The following is a 20,916-nucleotide window of genomic DNA, read 5'->3' as shown; positions in this document are numbered from 1 at the left end:
TGGAATTCCTGGTGTAACAGCTGTGGGACCTGGCATGTCCCCAACGACAGCTGCCTCTCCCTAGTGTGATTTATGCAACCATTCCTGTGAATCCCCCATTGTGAAGCAGCAGGTCTACTTAGATCGACCCTCAAGGAAAATTTCCAACATCAGAACCAGACCCCTGTTCATATTCCAAATGCAACCTGGTTTCTACATTTTAAGGAATAGGTCAACATCACTCTAAAAAACAAGGAACAGTTTGACACGTACCTCATGAAAAATATTCAGTGCAGTAGAGGAAGAAGAACTATCAAAGTTGTAAGCAATCCTGTTGCACCAATTCAGCAAGTCCCTAACACAAGAAAATAAGTGATGTGAAGCAGCTCAACAGTAGTCCTTCATTTAACTTTCCTCAGCTGCACACTGCTAAAAGTGCTAGTCTCGCTTCATTAATTGCATGGCTATTTTTTTTTAAGCGCCAACTCACCACATTTTCATTCAATTAATGCCTTCTCACTAGGAATTTCAATTAAGAACAGAGCAAATGGCCTCCAACACACTAGAGAGCAGTAGTCCAAAGATAATTTGCCTCCCCCAAACTCAAATATCCATCAGCTTAATTGCATATTAAAATACCTCAGAGATAACTCTCTGCCTTCTAAGCTCAGGCTTTTTTTGTTTTCGGTTAAGTGTGATGCGTCTTCCATTATGTTCTCATCGTCTGCGATATGGCTTTGCAATAGATGTTTATCACCAGTAAGCTCAACATAAATCTCTAACAAGCGATCAATTACGACAGCAAGTTTAGGATACCTCCTCTGAAGAATCTGAAAAGCAAAATAACATTAGCTAAAGTAAATATTTTACAGTATTCCAAGGATTATATAACTCATTGAGTTTTGTCTAGACAGACAATGGTCTTAAAATCCAGAGATTTGATACATTTACAGTCTGCACAATTGCCTGGACTGGTCCCATGGGGTAGTGCCTACCATCAAATTTTACTTTGAAATTCTCTTAAAGGAAAATTTCTTTGCATGACAATTACACTGTAAAATACAGTAATGCTCTTAAATTATCTTAGGCTTTATTTGCTAGATAGAAATGTCAGTCAGTAAGATGAACCTGGTGGACTGGGCAAATGGCCCATCTAGTCCAGGTTTTTTGTTCTCACTGTGGCCAACAAGATGCATATGGGAAACCTGCAGGCTATACTACGCTGAGGAAATGGCAATAACAATTTAAGATGATTTCATATGAAGTTATAGCTGGACAGTCGGGTTAAGTCAATCCAGCAACGTCAATCTGTTTCTCTTGCAGAAGCACAAAGCAACAAGCATTCCATTATGGAATGGATAGAAACTTCTTTCATGTCAAGGATTGTGTTTGGACATCATGCTAAACTATGGTTTGGTGAGATGTAAATGAGACTAACTCCCTCCCAGTTTTTTGGCTCGGACAACACAAGAAACTATGGTTAACTAAACACAGATGCTTCTAAACGTCTCCTCACAGCCATGTGGGGAAAAGGGAATGGACACAGTTTCAACCTCTTCTACAAAAATTAGGACTACTTTCACTTGTTTTTAAATGAAAACTCTTTGACATCAGTTCACAAAGTAAAGCGTTCTCTTTCTGATACCATTTACCTCTCTGAGTTCAACTTTAGGCATATTATTCAGCTTAATTTTTGTCCAGTATTTATCTAGAAGAGCAGCATGGCTGTTTTGCTGTTTGTACCAACCACCACCATAACTGAAGAGTCTAGATTAAAAATCAAAGAACAAGTTAATCGAAGCATTAGAAGTATTATAGTGCAGAACAGAGTAAGTTCAAGGGTTCTGTAAGGCTCCTTCACTGCAGATCTACAACCAGATAAGGGAGTCAAAGTCCCAACATCATCAATACAAGAAACATGAATTCACCATCTACAATTGTCCAATTGTCATTCTTCCACTTTACAGTCTTTAAATAATGAAATGCTAAGTAACTGCTTATAGGGCAGCTGTATCCCGCAGGCTAAGCAAAACGACAACAAGCACGTTCTACGTGCAAAGCACTTCATACATGTATAATGTCAATAAGCATAAAGACAGGACAATATTATCTGCATATTACAGATTAAGGCCAAGTGATGATGGCTTCCTTATGGCTGCTTGGTAATTCCTCTTATCAAGCTTAGTTTTCGCTTATATTCCAGGGGAAAGAGTTGTATTATGTTTCAAAATAATCTCACACTCCTAGCTATCATTTTCCAGGAGATAAGTTTCTATTTCTTAGTATGGAAAATTGCAAAATAAATAGCAAAGGAGTGCCCACATACTTATAATTCAAAAATCATGTCACCTTTATATATGCACACAATTTAAAAACTGGATTCCCCCCCCCCCATTCCTATATTTATGACTATTGTCTAGTCACTGCCAAAAGGATTCGTGTGCTAAGAGTTTTCCTTGTGTTAACAAAGCTACACAATCTACCTTCTCGTTGCAAAAAGATGGAACCCAGGAGCTACTTTTATACAGTCACTTCGCCCAGGAATCAACAGTTCTCCGTTTTCCAGAAGGGGAATCAATACAGAAATCTAAGGAATAGAAAAAAAACCACAGAATACAATTTCAATGACCAGGATGTAGAGCACCACAAAAAGAATCCCACTCATAGAACAGGACTTTCTCACCTTAACTCATTGAAGCCTTCCCAAAATTGCTTTTGGGCAGGGCATACATAGAATGTGGTGCTATAGCAGTAGAAAAAAAATAAAAAATCTAAGGAAGCTTCATTGTAATGCCATGTTCTCATGCATGAGGCTATCTTGATGCCCCACCTTTTATCAATGACAACAACCAAAAAGACTTAACAGCAGACAGTGCATGAAACAATGTGTTTCACCTCTGCTGGTAACCAAATATGTTACAAGAAATGTTAGAAATCTCATTCCCAATAAGCAGCCTTTTACATATACATTCCAGTTCTAGATTGTGGGAGGTGGGTGTATAAGAGAACCAGTGTATAGCAGATACAGACAGGGTCCATTCAGTAGTTTGTAACAAGTGTCCCCAAAATCACTGCCCACGAAGAAGAAAATATACTGGGAATTGAGAACCATGATAACTTTTTGGGGAGAACTTTTGCTTTCTTTTATCCAGTGCCCTTAAGTTTCCTTTGCTTTGGTTACAAAATACACGACTTCCAAAAAAGATACCTGTGCCTCACCCAAGGTATTTATGGACTTCCTCTAGAAAGCACAGCTACATACCACATCCAGAGGAGCATAATCAATATCCTCCAAGAGTATCCAGTGCCCTTTGCTGACTGCTTGGGTCAGGGTCCCAGGTTGCCACACAAACTCCCCTGGTACATCTGTACAACGATACATGCCCAGTAAGGTCTACAAAGAAGAAAAAGCAAGCAAGATTTTTAAATAATGTCCATATAACTTTACAAAGTGTCTTCAAATATTTACCGAACAGTAAGGTTTCTGAGGTTTGTATCTATTTCTATTTGCTTTCTTCCATACTAGGTATGCTACCAAATATAAATATTGCCAGATATAGCTTCAGCAGCTACGATAAGCTCAGTGGGAACAAGCACTGCCAAATCATTCTTGCTGTGCCTTCTCATAGTATGAGCAGGAGCAAAAATCATGAGTTTGGATTACTGTGGTGTTCGAGCCACTGAGATATCCCTCACCAAACAACCCATGACCTAAAGCAAAGCCCCAATAGTGGCTGCTTTAGGCATCCCAGTAATCTATAGTCTTGCTCGTGTTTTACTAGGGGAGGAATGCAGCAGGAGGGATTTCTGAAGTGTGCACACTGCTAATTCCATAGTAAGACATGGTTTTTGGCTTTTCGTTACAACTGAACGCAGCCAGTTTCTGCAAGGCAATTAACTTTGTAATAACAACTGCAAGTGAAAACTAAAATGCATTTTCCATTACCTTACTATCAGTCTGATCTCCTAGCTGGACTTTCAGAATGTGAGGTGGTTTTATCCTTCCCGTAACAGCTGCCAAGTATTCAACAAGATACGTTTTGCCACAACCTACTGGTCCTTCAAGTAACACTGCATTTTGTGAAGCTATAGCCATAGCAAGATTTTGAAGATTTGTGCAGGAAGATTTCACCAACACAAATTGGTTCAGGATGGTCTCCTGCTGAGACAAGAGAAGACAATGCTTTCAACTGATAATATTGGGTGCAAGTATTATGGAGAAACATGAAATACAAGTTACAAATTTGCTAAGCTACCATTTTTACGCATCCCAGAGCCACACACATCCATGTCCCCATTCCACACCCATTTTTTAAAGGGGGATTTAAACCCTTGCACTTTCTTCCTCCCACCAAACTCAAGTGTTCCACTTACCCTGCTCCAAGGTGCCATTTACTGCAATAGTACCTTCAGGAACAAATAGCAGCTTCAGGGGGATGAGATAAATACGGACCAATGACCCCTCTGAAGCTGCTGTTTTAACCAGAAGAGGGACAATGACCATGTTTAATGACTTTATTATTGTTATTTCAAAGATTCAGCTTACTTTAGCATATGCTCAAAATTCTGATTCATCTCAAATACCTATACAATATGTGTGGTGCAATTGCCTGGCCCAATCCAGGCAATTGCACCACACACACTAAGGAATCTTCAGTAAACAAGCTATTTTGTGAAACTCATAGCTGGTCATTTTTCCTATAGTATTATTAAGACTAATAGCGACACTTTTTAATCTTTCTACTTTGTAGAGAACCAATCTTGTATGACTATAGCTGTTTCTATTAAGTCTCTAGAGCATAATTTTATTCAACTTATGTTCAGAATTTCACTTATGTTTGAAGTTGTGTTCTTCATATGTTTCTATGTATGAAATTGCCCTATGTTAAATCATCAGAATACATGGAGTGCCAGCTGCATACCTGGAGTGACAGAAAGTAAGGTATTTTGCTCCAAGTATTAAACACTATTGTCAGATCACAGTGATATCTCTGCCTAAGGATCTAGCAGAGATTCTCACTGGTCAGAAAGGTACAAGGTGATTTTTACCAACACTCAGAATCCTTCTGAAGCAGACTGTTTGGTAACAAAGAGAGCTGTATAGAAAAAACTGTCTTATCCCCTTCCCCTGGCATACTTCATACAGATAAATGAGGCCATGATTTCTATGTTACTTAACATCCAAGCCTGTGGATATCAAAAAGGGAGAGAAAAACACACACACAGTGGCATGGATCAGGAATGGGACTGGAGATTTCAAAGGCGCTTGCTCTTAAAGTGTATTCCATCTATAAAGGGAAGGATACTATTTTGCAGAAACTTTTACACAAAACATGTTTGTTTTTGCCTTAAAACCGAAGGACAGGATTTTAATCAATGCTTAAATGCATCAAAGTAGCACTACGAAGAAATTTTGAGGGAAACAAAGGCCCAGCATTCCTCTCTTTTCAGAGGGAAATCTCCTAGAGCTGGGGTAGGCAAAAGGTAGATCAGGATCAGTGCCAAAGAATTTAACTTACGTATCATCCTTTACTTACATTTTCTCCTGGTCCAAGCTGTTGTCTAGGGAGCAGAACACCACATACTGCTACAACCTTTGCAGAGAGGTCAGCAGATACAAGTTCTCCCTGAGTGTACCGCAACTCCTCTTCTTTGTTCCAAAAGGTTGCGCCTGGATTGGCCAGGACAAGGGCACACTCAACATTCTGCATCCGTGATTCCTCCAGTAGCCTATCAGTCAAAAATGTGCATCTTTCAATGTTTTGAACAAATGGGAGACAAATCTACCATGTAAAATATTAACTGAAAAAACACACACAAAGACATCTTGGGGGGAAACTTACTTAAGTCTGAAATGTATTAACTCTTCTGGATTAAATATCTTCTTCAGGAAGGATAACCGATGCTCATCATTCATGCACGTAACCAGTGCGAGACAACTGGCAGTATACCTAAGAAGCAAAGGTAGTTCAAGTACTGTTACATCTTAAGTCTATAGAACTAGGTTCCTTTCAGAGAAAAACAACAAAAGGCTATCCTGTCCCTTCAAATGGTCTCTGTTTGATCAATCGTCTTCAATAAATGATTTGGCCACTGATGCACAGGTCTATGTGCCAAATTAAAGTGGGCCACACCAATGGCACTACCACCATTTTCATTCTGCCTTATGGTTATTGCATTTGTAAGAGAAGAGTGATGGAACAGGACAAAAAACAAAGAACTTGGATGTAGGTCTCACAATTTAGTGTGGGGTTAATGTCAGCCCCTGGGCCTGAAAATTAAGGAGTAGGTTCTAAGAAAATACACCCAATATGACCAATTCATATTTGACTCCGGCAATTTTAGCCTCAACCTCTTGCCAGAAACTGCTCTTCTTGTCAATAAGAGGTCTAATGTAGTCCAGTAACCATACTGTAGGTTTCAAATCCAACTCAAATGTGGCCAAGTCATTCTCTGCCCTTATTGCTGTACCTTACTTTCCCCATGAGGTATTAGTAAGACAGAAATAAAATAGTCCCCACTACTCACTGAAAGTGACATATAAAATTAAACGAAAATTAAACTTACCATCGAACTAAAGTATCATGACTCCTCAGTAAAGGGACACACACACTCCAGTCCCATAACTCTCTGAATACAGCCTGCTCTTTTTGGAGGAATTTGTAGGCTGCCTCCATGAGATCCCTTAACTTCATTCGTCGTCGCCCATATCGAACCATATTTGTATCTGAGCTCTCCAGAAACAGTCTTTGGAACACTGGTGAAGTATCCTTAAAGTATCTCAAAGCAAATCTACATGAAATGAAGATATTGAAAGCAAATGTAAATGTAGCTAGAACAGCGAGGTTTCAGCTCATCTGATGAAGCAGATGCTTACCTATTAAAGTCCTGACACAAATAAGACTGCTATGCTTTTCTGAACTTGGAAAGAAATCCCCCCCCCCCAAAAAAAAGTCCTAAGAAAAGTTATGGTCTTCTTTTCAGCAAATTGTTTTAATAAAAATAAAAATAATGGGGAAATTGAAATTCATCACCACTTTTTTCACTTCCTTAGTTTATCAGAGATTAAGGTCAGGCTGCCAGCTCTGTGTAGGGACAGCTGGTTGGAAGTAGTATTCTGGACTTGACACTCAAACAATAGCCTGAAGACACTTGATGTAGACCCAGCTCTGATCTCACTAGTAGCAAGATAGTAACAGTATGCATGTTACTCAAAACTCCTTGGATAAAAGTTTTATTTCTAATCTAATATGGGCATCTGTCAAGAGCAACTTTCACTTAAAACTCTCTCACTGAAGCAAATACACACACACACACACACACACACACACACACCTTTATGTTAAAGAAGATGCAGGTCTAACTGCCATTCAATCTTTTTTTCCCTAAACTGAAGCTTGGGTTTCATCACCCTTATTGTCCAATCCTATGCATTTTTAGTCAAAAGTATGGCTCGCTTCCAAGTAAATGTGCACCTCACAGCAGCTTTAGTTGCAATTCAGTAATTGCTGAATTGAGCATGTAATAGAATACAAGGCCTTGGTTTAAAACAATTAGCCAAGCAGATACCCTTAACATGTGATACAATTGCAAATTCCTGCAGCACACCTCAAAAAGGGATATGGATCGTGGAAATTGGGCTCACTACTCATGACTGTATGAATGTAAATCTAATCTGAACTGGCTACCATGCTTGGCTACCATGCGCACCAACCCTCAGCTTCTCCACCAATCAATTTCCCATGAAAGCAAAACTTAATCCCAGACATCTACTGACTTACGGCATCACATCTGGATGATCACCAATAAGTTTGCTCATTGCCACACAGAGTCTCTCATGAAGATCATGGTTGATCTGGCCACTGGATTTAATTATTTCTGCATTTCTTTCCATCAAATCGAGCAAGATTGGACGAAACTGACGGCCAATGAGGAGTGTGCATTCTTTATCCAACAGTAACTGTGCTAAGGCACTGAGGATGCACTGACGGTCCTGCTGACTCCAGATCTGAAAACAAAGAGATGCTCAGTAAAGAGTGATCTCCCCCCCCCCAAACATTCTACTGCAGTTCAAGTCAAGTTGTGTATAGAAGAAACTTTAGAGCAACATTCTTCAACCTTGGATTCCCAGATATTGTTGGACTACAACTCCCATCATTCCAGATTATTGCCTAAGCTGGCTGTGGATGATGGGTGTTGAAGTCCAACAGTATCTGGGAATCCAAGGTTGAAGAAAACTGCCTTAGAAGTACAACAAAAAGGGATGAAAAAGATTTTTCAAACCTCCATAGAAATAGGATAAAGCTAGGAGGAAGAGCTGAAGAAGAATGTGGAAAGCAAGAATGGGAGGGAAAGGTACTTTACACTTAGTGTAACATAAACATTTCTCCTGTTCCCCCTTTATTCATTCTACCATGAGAGACTTGGAACTGCCATACAAGCCTTACTAAAACGAGAGACTGGCAGCCATATTTGATGAGTTGCTTCTTATAAGCTCTTAAAAACTTAAGGTTACTTTTCTTGCAGACCTTTAAATTGATGGTTACTGCCAGGCATGCTATCACGCAAAAATAAACAAAAATGTGCACAAAGTTAATTTACAGCTCATTTAAGGAAAGCAAATTGCCAATTCCACCCTTCCTTGTTCCTTGTTTAAAGTGTTTTTCTAACCCACCCTGAATTACCATGACAAGACAGGCTACATTTCTAAATGAATTAAAAAAGAAAGAAAACACAATGTGACTTTACTATAGGGTGGTATCAGACTGTGTCATACACATGAACAATTACAAACACCATTTGTCTTGGAATTGGGGAGGGGGCAGTGAACTAGAATACTGCATGTCTCTAACAACCTTCTGACTCCAATAAACCAAGTATAAGGAATACAACCCTCTCCTCATTTTTTTAACTCAAGATTACAAATATAGGAATTTGGCTTATAAATATAGTGGGCCTCTCTGGGCTCTTAAAAATTCAACACAGAGACCCTTAGAACATGGATGGGGATCCAGGTGGACTCCAATTCCCATCATCCCTGAGCACTGGCCATGCTGGCGGAAGCTAATGGGACTCAACATCTGGAGGGTTATGGGTTTCCCACCCCAGTCGAAGTATTGTACAAAATGAGTGCTTAAAGATCGATGACAGCTTAATCTAAAGAGTCCCAAGGACAGTAGTTAGGGAAGAAATTTATAGCCCTACTAAGAGTAACATAACAGAATTAGGAAAGATGGAGATAACTTTTGCTTTCATTCCTTGAAAATCTTTGAATCTTTTGACAAAAAACCCCCCAAAACAAATTCCAACCTTGTAAAATCATTTCTAATGAACTACTTTTCAATGGGCACATGAATCAGTTCTCTTTAAACACTCTGGTACAAATCTGATGGAATGTTTTGTACCCAATGAGATAAATTTTCCTGAAACAACACTGCAAACTACATTTGGATCACAGTGATGGGAATGTAGCTACTCAGAAAAAGTGCTACATAAAACAAGGGGGCCCTTGTAAACAAGAACAGCACTCTGTGGTCCAAAGAGAGCAGATAACCTTTGCCCAAATGTTTGCTCAAGCGCTATAGTAAAACAATGAGAGATGGATTAAGCAAGCTGTAAAAATAATTTGTTGTTGCTGTAACCAATTTGCTACAAAGCTTGAAATCTTGGCCCATATGAATGTATGATTAGGGGGGAAGAACAGTATTTTAGCAGTTGGGAATATTTCTAATTAAACTATTTCTTGCTGCAAGCACAACCTCTGTTTTGTTACTGCTTTTAGCATATTACTATTTTGTCAATTAAAAATTACCTAAACTTAGATTTCCACCTAAATTCTAGCACAGTGGTTCTCTCAAGGGTGTGGTGACTCACGCTGGTGTGGCAGGAAGATTAAAGGATTATCAAAGAATTTCAGTATTGTACAGCAAAGCATTGAAAAAAATTTATTTGCAGAATGTGGATAAAGTTTTAAATTGAGAATAGAACTGACTATTCTTCTTGCAAACAAGATATTAGTTAAATTAGCTCCCCCTTATATTAATAGTGCGTTTAATTTTTATTAATAGTGCGTTTAATTTTAAAGCAAGCCAAATTAAGCTCCAAATTAAGCAACAGCAAATTTACTAAAGAGTTAATGCTAGTATGAAGAGAAACAAAAATGCTGTACTAAAATTGAATTATGACCCCTCATCTTTACAGAGCTTTGTAATCCACAGGCCTTCTAACATTAGTCTCTCTTTTAATACACAAAAAGCACTTTGTTGAAGATGGAGTAAATAGTGAAAATCACCAGCAGTCTCAGGCTCCAGAACCATACAATACATGCATTCATTTTGATATGCAAATATTGTATACCATATATGTGATCTGAGCACATGGGGACCTACACAAGACTTTCATATTTCGCCACATATCAATGTGCTTTCCGCTTACAACGTTTGCAACAGACTGAATCAGTCCTAAATCTTTTTGTTTGTGCAGACTACCAGAATAATTTATTTCTCCATGATTAGCAGTTTATTGAAAGGGACTAGAAGTACATACATAAACAAACATACACCAGGGCTGTAGTCAAAGGGGTGCGTGTGTGTGTGTCAGTATCTCTTCCCTTTGATCATACAGTCATAATACTTCTTAGATTTTCTCAAATGATCTATTACTCTTTTGAGTTTGAATGAAAGCCGGATACACACACACACAGAAAATTTTACTATTTGGAGAAACTAACTCTTCTCCAGCCTCTTTCAAACTACTTGTCATGACCTTTATGAACAAATGTATTGAGGGGGTTTGTGCCGAACTGGGTCTTTGCCCTGGTGACAGAAAGCCTAGTTTCGGCCCTGCACACACACTCCTTTCAGTGGTATAAGAATTTATTTACAGGAGGGGCTAACAGTATTTTTCAACTACCCAGACTCAATGGTGGAGGCGTGTGTGTATAGTATTGCAAATTTGTAAGCAGAGAAGTATCAACTTTACAGCAACGAAGTGAGAAATCTTCCATATACATTTGAACAAGGCAGCATTTCCTTGCAGTTGGGAAAAAAACCAAACAGTTTAAGTAAACAGATAGGATTGTGCCAAAGTATATTCTTAAAAACAAAAATAAAAAACAACAACAGGAAATACAAACAGACGAAGCTCCTCGGCGATCCAGAGGTTCTCTTTACAAATTTAAACCATCTCCACTCTGCTTGGGGCTTTTAAAGCGCTGGGAGGCTCATGGAGGGGACTCTCGCCTCCTTTCCTCCCCACCTCCCGCCACCATGAGAAAACAAAGAAGGCAAGACCCAGCTCTGCTCCCTCTCCTTCTCCAGCCAGACCACCCCCTCCGCCCACAAGGCACTTTGAAGAAACAGCGCGGGGGGGGGAGGGGGGTCGAGCCAGCGAAGATGGACGGCCAGCCCCAGGCAAAGGCTGCCTGGCTGCCCCCTCCCCCAGCTCGATGTCCATCACTGCCCTCCCCCCACGACTGCGGAGGGCGAAGAGGGCGCCGCCGCCGCTATTGTTGCTCTCCCACCTGTTTGGCGAGGAACCTGCTGAGCTCGCCGCTGCTCCTCTCGTTCCTCTGCGCGACCATCTGCAGCGGAGCCGCCAGGCTGAGACGCAGGTGCTCCATTGCCTCGGCCTTCCCGGAGCAGCTCCCCTTCGCCCCGGGACCGAGGTAACGGGCGGTGGGCGTGCGCGCGCGAAGGCAACCAGCTAGCGCCCTCCGCCACCCGCTGTTGCTGCTGCGCGACACGTGGGGAAGGAGAGCGACTTTCGTTTTCCCCGTGTATACGCCGCGTCATCTCCCAGCGACAAACCAAGGCGGAGGAGGGATGGTCTCGGCCTTTGCTTTTTTCACCCGCCTCTTGCAGAGACACACAAGCACAAAAACTACTCATCCCAGCATGCACGGCGACTTTCCTTCGTAGCAACTCTCGGCATAGTTTCGAGCGTTGCGCGCGGGGATAAATAGGATTTCCCTCCTCTCCTTCGCTGTAGGCTGAAGTTGCGCGGGGGTTTTGCGCCAAGTCCCTCAAAAGCCGGGTTTGTGTTAGATAAAAACAGAAACGCCGTGGCTGCAGGGCGTTTGGGCTTTAAAGCATAGGGAACATCCCACTGGGACTTACTTCCGAACAAACAAACAAACAAAACAAAAATAAATTAAATAAAAAATACAAATAAAATAAATCCTTCCAGTAGCACCTTCAAAAGTAAAGGTAAAGGGACCCCTGGCCATTAGGTCCAGTCGTGACCGTAGCACCTTAGAGACCAACTAAGACGAAACCTCATACCAATAACTAACTTAGTCTCTAAGGTGCTACTGGAAGGAATTGTTTTATTTTATTTATTTTATTTTGTTTCAACTAGGCAGACCAACACAGCTACCTGTAACTAAAACAAACAAAAGTGTGCTGATAAACAACAACAGCAACAAAACCTTTCCCCAGTTGATGGAGCTACATCAGTTTCTGTTAGAGCAAGGAGAGAAATATGTTTTCAAGGGTGGCGGGAATAGTTTGAAAACAGCATGAAAATACTCAGGGTTGTGGCCCTCTAGCACTATACTGTACTGAACAGCAGGGCCTGTGTTTGGGGGACAAAACATCAACAGTCCAGCTAGTCTTAAGGGAAATTAAGCTTACAAGTCCATTGATTTCTAGGCAACAATCCCTGACATACCTAAACCTGCACAGGACTGGACCGCACAGCTGCCATCTTAAACACACTTACCAGGGATAAAGCTGATTGGAATTTATTCAGACTAAGTCCCAAATAAATATACAAAGGGTTAGATTGCACAGAGCACCTTAAATGGAAGTGGCCAAAAGCACTTTGTTGCATGCGAACAAGTTTGTGTGCCAAAAGACAAAGTTGATGCTATCAAAAGTACTGTTGTAATGAACCTTAAAAACTATATGGGATAGCTGGAACAAAGCCAACAAATGACAGAGTGAACTTTTTAGGTCAAAGGAGATCTGAAAATTTACAATCAATCTTTTTAACCCCTAGTTGGTACAAGATGTAATTAACTGTATGTGCTATAGCAGCTATACAGTACATGACAGTATGTCACATTGAACTCTGGGGCTTTCTGCTGAGAAAGCATACATAAAATCCAGTTGCAAAGGTCTTATCTCATTTGCTGTGTTTCCAAAACCACAAAAAATTATCCAACAGCCAACTTTAGTCATCCTTTCCCCTTGCCCTTTATCTAGGAGATGAAAGATGGATTGCTAGATACATTTTTTAAAAATGCTGAACCATTGCTCATTTGAGGTCTATTACTTACACCAACAGCAAATAATCTAGCAGCACCTTGAAGACTTAATAGTGCAACCTTGCATTGATTTTAGAATGAATTGATTTTAGAATGCTGTGTTACTTTTATTGTTGTTAGCAGCTGTGAGCCCGGCTTCGGCTGGGAAGAGCAGGATATAAATAATTTATTATTATTATTATTATTATTATTATTTCCTCAGAAGCTTCACTCTACCCAGTGGGCCTTACTCCTTTACATGTAAGTTCCACTGAATTTAACAGGGTTTACTTTTGGGTTTTTTTTAAAAAAAGGGGGGGGAAGGTGTTGGTACTCACCATGAAGTTGTTACAATAAGTGCCACACTTTTAACATTTGTGAGGAAAGGTGTTGGTACTGCGTACCCTTGAGTACCCGCAAAAAAAGCACTGGGCATGAGCTTCTCCATAACCCTATGCATGTTTATTTGAAAGTAAGCTCCACTGCATTTAACGGGACTTTCTCCCAGTCCTCGTGAACAGGACTACAGCCTTTAAGAGCCCACTCTATGTCACATATTTGGGGTATGCCCTCAATAGACAGCTGACAGAGGAGAGTTTCTCTGTCCTCATGCACGTGTGACAGCTGACGTTACCGCAATAAGGCTTTTGGCGAAACAAACAAATGCTCCTCGCTGATTTAAACGAGCTCTGCGGCTGCGCCAACCCAAACTTCTGCCCCGGCAAAGTTATCAGTCACGAAGTTTTCTGGTGGCTTTGTAGTATCGAAACACCGACGGCGGCTTCAGGGCTTGAGTTTGCATATAAAAACAGAAGCCGCCGGGTTGCTCCCGAGAGCAAAAGCAGGCGCCCCCCAGCGGAGCCGCTGGTCGAAGCAGCTCCGGCGAAGGAAACCCGCCCCGTCTGCATCCCGAAGGGGAGGGCCTTGACGCTTCCTTTTGGCGCCAAGCGTTTCTGTGGCAGAGGAGGGAGCCGGTGACGTCGAGGCACGGCGCGCGCCCCAGCGTCTCCGGTGATTGGCCGGGCTCTTCCGGGCGCCACCTCTCCCGTTTGGCGGCGGCGAAGGTGGCGGTGTTTTGCGGGTGGGGGGAGTGTTGTCAGCGAGAGAGGCAGCAGCGGCGGCCGCCGGCCGAGGGAGCGAAAGTGAGGAGTAGCGGAGGCTGCACGGCGCGCGTTATTCCGGTTTGTGGAAACCAGTGGCCCGGGAAGGGAGTGGGGGGTGTCTTTCTCTCGTGGGGATCAAGCGGGTGGGAGAGTGTCTGCCTCGCCTGCCCGGAACCCCTGCCGATCCCCGCGGAGGCATTCCCACGAGCACATCTCCCGAGTTATCTATATATTGTCTTTCCCCCGAATGGCATCATACCCCACCCCCACTAGCATGTAACTCTTCCCGCTCCCAGTTCCCACGTCTCCCACTTTCTCGCCCCTGCTTTCTGCAAGGGGGGGGGGGTTGGAGAGTGGGGGTGCCTTTACGGCCCTCCAGACGTTGCTGGACTACAACTCAAGGCATCCTGGTTTGTGGTGACTGGGCATGTAGTCCAACAGCAGCTGGAGGTCACTGGGGTGAAAGTGGGGGCTGGGGCTGCCTTAAGGCCTGGTCAGCACCCGAAGAGGGAACGAGGGGGTCGAAGTTCCGAAGTGGTGGACTTGGACCGCACCAGTTTAACCGGAGAGTGGTGGTGGGTCATGTTTTATATCGCCACTTAGTTCTGCTTTGGGTGCAATTTGCCTTCCCACACCCCACCTGAGTCCAGGACTAACCTTGTAATGCTAAACTTGTCTGCTGAGGAATAATTCAATGTTGAATTCAGTGAGGCTTGCTCCGTGTTAAGTAGACTAGGGTTGTGCATAAGTGCACAAAGAACATGTGCAGAGTGCCTTGCTGTTTAGTAATGAGAAAGCACTTTTACCTATCGTGGTTAAGAGTGAAGACTGCTTTTCATTGGAGAAGACTTGTTTGAGCAGTAGGCCCTTTTTCATAGGAAGAATTGTATACAGTGGTCGCTCCACTCTGTCCTCTTTGGAGAACTGCTCTTCACTTGCTCTCCCCCTCCCCTCTGACTTGGTGGACAAACCACAAGCCCAGGTTCAAACATAACCCTAAGCCAAACCATGGCTTAGGCCAGAGCTTTCCAAACTTTTTGTGTTGGTGACACACTTTTTAGACATGTGTCATTTCGTGACACAGTAATTCAGTTTTACTAGCAGATTAGAGGTTAAATTAACCCATTTCCAGCCCTGGGAGCATTTGCAAGACACACTCAACACAGTGCAGCCGACGACTAATTTGTCCTGACACACAGTTTGGAAAGCTCTGGCTTAGGCCTAGGTAATGTGATCAGGGGAAGGAGTGCTTTGTCTACAATCTTGGTTCTCATTCCAAGTTATGGTTTGCTTTAGCACCAGGGGCAAAACTAGGTTTTACTTCACCTAGGTCAAAGACCCAGTTTGTGTATACACACACACACACACACATTTGTGTATACACACACACACACAAGCTGGGAGCCTCAATTGCGCCCCTCTGGTGGCTTCACCAGGGGCAAAAAGATCTGACTAGCCCCCCTATAGCTACAACACTGCTTAGTGCTATGGAACTGTTTGTTGCAAAAATAAATGCTGGCAATCTCATTCACCTGTGAATATATTCTTCCCATGCTGACCACCATCTGTGTATGCAGGAACACTTGTGTCCCATTGTGAAAACAGAATGAAGAGATCCATCTTTCTCTGATGGATTGCCTTCTATATTAATAACCTGCATGTTTTTACTTAGGCTAATCAAAATCTTTTTTTGTTGTCAAATGCAGATGGAGAATACTAGGAAGAGAGTATAATGGCAAGAGATGATGATGACGATGGGATGACGTTTTCTAATTTATTGCATGGTGGTAAGTTTTTTTGTTTGTTGGTTTTAATCAGATTATTTTTACTTAAAAAAATAAATAAATGTAGGGAAACTCCATACCAAGGAAGAAACCCTTGAGAAAAGTTTTATATGGACCAGTATATGTAGCTCCTTGTACAGCACAGTTGACTGTCATATGTTGTGGCAAGAGCTGTTGCTGGTCATCGGAAAAGAGTTTTCTTCCTGCATTGCTGAGAGACCCATCATATGGTTTTCTAAGAATCTGATCTTTGGGAGCAGAGTTGTACAGACAAACATTGGATGCCCTCTTAACTACAATTTTAGGCTCTGTCCCATTTCTTCTGGCTTCATAGAATAAGATGGATACCATTATCAAACAAATAATAAGGACCTAGATATTACTGTTATGGCTATGTTTGATGCTGTATTATGTTTTTAATGCAAGAAGATATTTCTGACACAAAAATGGCCTATTTTTGTCCCTTTTAATTCTATAAAACCCACCGCTGAGGCTACAATTTGAAGGGGGCGATAGTGCAAGGGGAGAAGAGCTTCTTATTTCTTTCATCTCATAGTGATTTTCTACTAGAGATCCTTTCTAGTGTATTTCTCTTGTATTTCACCATTACTGCATACGTAGACTGGGTGAACTTACATATTATTACTTTATTCTCTTTATTTGCAGTTTCTTCTCAAGGAGTAGATGATGATGAGAGTTCAGTGGATATTTATGATGGATTAGACAGCTCTCCAGTTATTTCTGGTATGTTCATAGCTTTGTAACCAATGGCATTGCTCAGCTGAGAGTAAAGCTCTCTGAAGCAGGTTTATGATGGACATGGGGGTAGGGCTTCAGCAGGAAGGAGGAACCACTGAGAATTCACTGCTTCCCTTCCTGTTCCACTGACAGAAGCTTTTATCTGAGTTGGATACAATCCATAGTTATTTGGTTATTTAATTATACATTGGAGAATTTTGTCATAAAAGGTCCTGTATATATTCATCCTTTTGGGTTTGTTGCAGAAACAATAAGTATCTTTTGCACTTCAGAATAGGAGTAGTTTGTATTGACTCTTAAGAGATGGCTTTGATATGTAATTTGAGTTAGCAGCTGCCACAAATAGCATTTTGATCAAAGTAAAATTTCTTAGGTGACAAGTTGCAACCATGGCTTATTTGGAAGGACTTCAGGGGAGAGATAAAATGTGCAGAACCCGTTGCTGTATGTATAATACTATACATAATTTAAAAACCTGATGGAAGTTGTGAAACTGAAACTAACTTTCACAACTTTACATGGGAGTAAGCCCCCACTAGATGCCTAGTGCGTCCTGCCCCCCGCCCCCCATCGCACATAGGAAACACTTTTGAAACTGAGAAAAATATTCAAAAGCAGTTTGATGTGGCATAGGGGCCTGCTGTTCGAAAGAAAAAAGCCCTGTTTAGGGAAGTTTTTAATGACGGATGTTTTAATGTACTTTTAATCTTTTGATGGAAGCCGCCCAGAGTGGCTGGGGAAACCCAGCCAAATGGGCGGGGTATAATTATTATTATTATTATTAAAGTAGCTCTTTCGATCTTATCTAATGGAAGAATGGGTACAATGAAAAAGGAAAATATTCCAAGTAAAACTCTCTCTCTCTCCCTGCTCTCTCAGTCAAACCTGCTACAAAACTGACCTCATCAATAAGTAGTTTAAACCTATTCGATGAGATCCTGATTGAAGAAGGAACAGCAAAGGAAGCTACTTACAATGATGTATGTATTTTGAATCAATGATATGTTGGTGAAATGTGATGTAGTTAGTTAGCAAGTTAGTTAGCGTGGTGTGTGTTTTAAATTCATCAGTTCAGCACATTTTAGTACACTATGTACTATCAAAACATTTTAAAATCCCCAAACACCCACTTTACTGAGGAGTCTCAATTTATTGAAAAATTCGACATGTGCATCAGGAAATCTGTGATCAGTCATGACACAGACATTTTGTAAATGCATGTTTGGAAGGTTTTCCTGTTTGTGAGGGAAATTTTATTTACTATTACAGTATTTTAATGTAATGATTTTTCTTGCATATTTTAACAAAGCTGGATTATTATTATTATTATTACCCAAAGAAAATTAGGCTCACTTAATACTGTCTTTAATACAAATGTGAATAATCCTGTTTCAACAGTTGCAGGCTGAACATGAGAAATGTCAGCAACAACTTCAAGAGTTGACAAGGAGGTTTCAGCAAATACAAGAACAGGTAAAGCAGCATTAAGCGGTAATTTATCCATTTTGTATCCTGTAACTGAAAGCGTTCTAGAAACTCTTCATATACATCTTCCAATTTGTATTGGTTTGCTGTTTTGAAGTATTAGTTGCGAGTGTATCTTGTTTTTTAAATAAAACAAAATAAGAAAATAAGAAACAGCAACCACAATAGTAATATTTTGAATTATTGAGGCTGTGCAGGGCAGTTCTGTCTCTGTAAGGACTATTAGTATCGTAAATGTATTTTGCTTTGATGCTTATTGAAAATAGTGCTTTTTGTAAGAGGTTGCAGCACAAAGTCGATAGGGCATTTTGAAAGTTCTTTGTGAAAGTTAACTGTGATTCATTTAAATGAGATTTTTTTCCTAAACCGTTATTGGTGTTTTCCTTCTCTCCCCCAATATATGCAGATACAAGTTCATAACATGTATATGTCTCTGTGTTCTTTTAAAATTAGAACTCTGCTCTGCAAAATGAAAACCAGTCTCTTAAAAAGAATATTTCCGCTCTTCTAAAAACAGCTAGAGTGGAAATTAATCGCAAGGATGAAGAAATTAATAGTCTCCAGCGAAGGTATGCTTTTTTCAGGAATGTCCTCTATTGTCCAAATATTTAGAAGAAAAAGAAACAAGACACATTTGAAACTAAAAAGTAGAAGATGTTTTCTAAGCCTATCTTTTTTGTAGTTAAATTTAAGGTAAAGGTAAAGGTACCCCTGCCCGTACGGGCCAGTCTTGCCAGACTCTGGGGTTGTGCGCCCATCTCACTCAAGAGGCCGGGGGCCAGCGCTGTCCGGAGACACTTCCGGGTCACGTGGCCAGCGTGACATCGCTGCTCTGGCGAGCCAGAGCCACACACGGAAACGCCGTTTACCTTCCCGCTGGTAAGCGGTCCCTATTTATCTACTTGCACCCGGAGGTGCTTTCGAACTGCTAGGTTGGCAGGCGCTGGGACCGAGCAGCGGGAGCGCACCCCGCCGCAGGGATTCGAACCGCCGACCTTTCGATCGGCAAGCCCTAGGCACTGAGGCTTTTACCCACAGCGCCACCCACAGACACATAAACATTAACTTGCTAGATATCAGATACTCATCTTCTGAAAAAAAAAAATCTGCTAAAATTTGAAGTGTTTCTTGAAAAAGGTTACCCACACATTATGTTCATAGCTTCATGCTTGCAACATAACTAGTGCACAAAGATGTGGAATGTTTTCATTCTGTCCGGTATTTGGCCGGTGATGGTGCTAAGGTCTTGTGGTTCAATTGGGTGTTCATTTCAGTGGTGATCAGGGAAAGTGTATTTTGTTTTTAAGCTGACTACTGTGGATGAGGGACACGGGTGGCACTGTGGTCTAAACCACTAAGCCTAAGACTTGCCAATCAGAAGGTCAGCGGTTCGACTCCCCGCGACGGGGTGAGCTCCCATTGCTCAGTCCCATCTCCTGCCAACTTAGCAGTTTGGAAGCACATCAAAGTGCAAATAGATAAATAGGTACTGCTCCGGCGGGAAGGTAAACAGCATTTCCGTGCGCTGCTCTGGTTTCACCAGAAGTGGCTTAGTCATGCTGGCCACATGACCCGGAAAAACTGTCTGCGGACAAACACCGGCTCCCTCAGCCAGTAAAGCGAGATGAGCGCCACAACCCCAGAGTTGTTTGTGAGTGGACTTAACTGTCAGGAGTCCTTTGCCTTTACCATTTTACTGTGGATGGACACTTTTAATGTGTTGTACTGTTTTGAAGTGTGTTTTGAGGTATCTGCATTAGCATGTACTTATCGGTATAGGAAGTTGCTTTGAGACTTGTTTCTTTTTTAAGGAAGATACAAGCAAATTAAATGATGTTCAGTTCTCATTCTATCTTAATTTTAAAAGCTGAAAGGACCAGACTGGCTTCAACAAAGCCCCAAGCCATCAACATTTGTAAACAAATCATTGCAACTGAAGCATATCATTTTCATCTCATGTCAACAACATTGGCACCAGGCAAGGATCGCTGGGAACAGCACTCCTGAAACTGGGCTGCCCTGAGTAAAGCATGTGTTGGGTGATTGGGACCAGTTTAACCAGAGAGGCTATGAGTTAAGGCTCTCTTTTTCTGCCTATTTTGGTTCTGGTATGTTACTATATTAGGAAGTGGGGGGGGGGGGAGAGGAGAAAACATTAAATGGGGACTGTCATTTCAAAAGGGAATGACAGCTCATTAGAAGAGCTCTCAACTGATTTGGACAAATCCTATGGGACCCTGACTCTCAAAATTACTGGGAGAAAAGCAACAATGCAAGCAGTAGTTGCTTCAGCAGGGTTTGTGCAGGTTCTGTTGCTATGCCTGCTGAGGGAAGGGTGCTTAAGCCTGATTATATATTTGTCAGACATGGACTGCTAAATTATTGCTTTGGGCACGATTCTTCAATTAATGAGTGAACTTTTAAGCAAGAGTATTGTAACAGTAAGAAATGTGTGTTGCTCTTCCAAAGAGTTAGCTGTCTGTTGTCAGTGTAAGCAGAGATGCAACGTTGCCCCCTACCTTTCTTGATTCTAGCCTGCTGAGAGCAGCAGAGTGAAATG

The 20,916-nt window shown here is 41.5% G+C and overlaps 2 protein-coding genes across 3 annotated transcripts in view; one reads left to right on the top strand and one right to left on the bottom strand.

Annotated features, from left to right (window-relative positions):
* The window catches only part of MDN1 (midasin AAA ATPase 1), a 91,949-nt gene extending 80,218 nt beyond the window's left edge, over window positions 1-11,731 (bottom strand). Inside the window, exons 1-11 of the mRNA XM_079971098.1 lie at window positions 11,501-11,731; window positions 7,761-7,987; window positions 6,547-6,771; window positions 5,823-5,930; window positions 5,517-5,709; window positions 3,926-4,138; window positions 3,242-3,373; window positions 2,463-2,566; window positions 1,632-1,746; window positions 619-809; window positions 253-334 (exon numbers count right to left, since the gene is read on the bottom strand). Coding sequence (XP_079827224.1) covers window positions 253-334; window positions 619-809; window positions 1,632-1,746; window positions 2,463-2,566; window positions 3,242-3,373; window positions 3,926-4,138; window positions 5,517-5,709; window positions 5,823-5,930; window positions 6,547-6,771; window positions 7,761-7,987; window positions 11,501-11,599 — 1,689 coding nt within the window. The 5' untranslated portion in view covers window positions 11,600-11,731. The remainder of the gene's footprint in view (window positions 1-252; window positions 335-618; window positions 810-1,631; window positions 1,747-2,462; window positions 2,567-3,241; window positions 3,374-3,925; window positions 4,139-5,516; window positions 5,710-5,822; window positions 5,931-6,546; window positions 6,772-7,760; window positions 7,988-11,500) is intronic.
* Window positions 11,732-14,260: 2,529 nt separating this feature from the next.
* The window catches only part of CASP8AP2 (caspase 8 associated protein 2), a 69,254-nt gene continuing 62,598 nt past the window's right edge, over window positions 14,261-20,916 (top strand). For both annotated transcript variants that reach the window (XR_013837462.1, XM_079971065.1), the window contains exons 1-6: window positions 14,261-14,406; window positions 16,035-16,115; window positions 16,779-16,856; window positions 17,751-17,851; window positions 18,270-18,344; window positions 18,810-18,925. Coding sequence is in view for 1 of the 2 variants with exons in the window: in XM_079971065.1 (XP_079827191.1) it covers window positions 16,061-16,115; window positions 16,779-16,856; window positions 17,751-17,851; window positions 18,270-18,344; window positions 18,810-18,925 (425 nt within the window). In the remaining variant the exon portion in view is untranslated. The remainder of the gene's footprint in view (window positions 14,407-16,034; window positions 16,116-16,778; window positions 16,857-17,750; window positions 17,852-18,269; window positions 18,345-18,809; window positions 18,926-20,916) is intronic.

This window comes from Podarcis cretensis (assembly GCF_951804945.1).
Source record: "Podarcis cretensis genome assembly, chromosome: 3".
NCBI lineage: Eukaryota > Metazoa > Chordata > Lepidosauria > Squamata > Lacertidae > Podarcis > Podarcis cretensis.
This window is presented reverse-complemented; position numbering and strand designations above follow the sequence as displayed.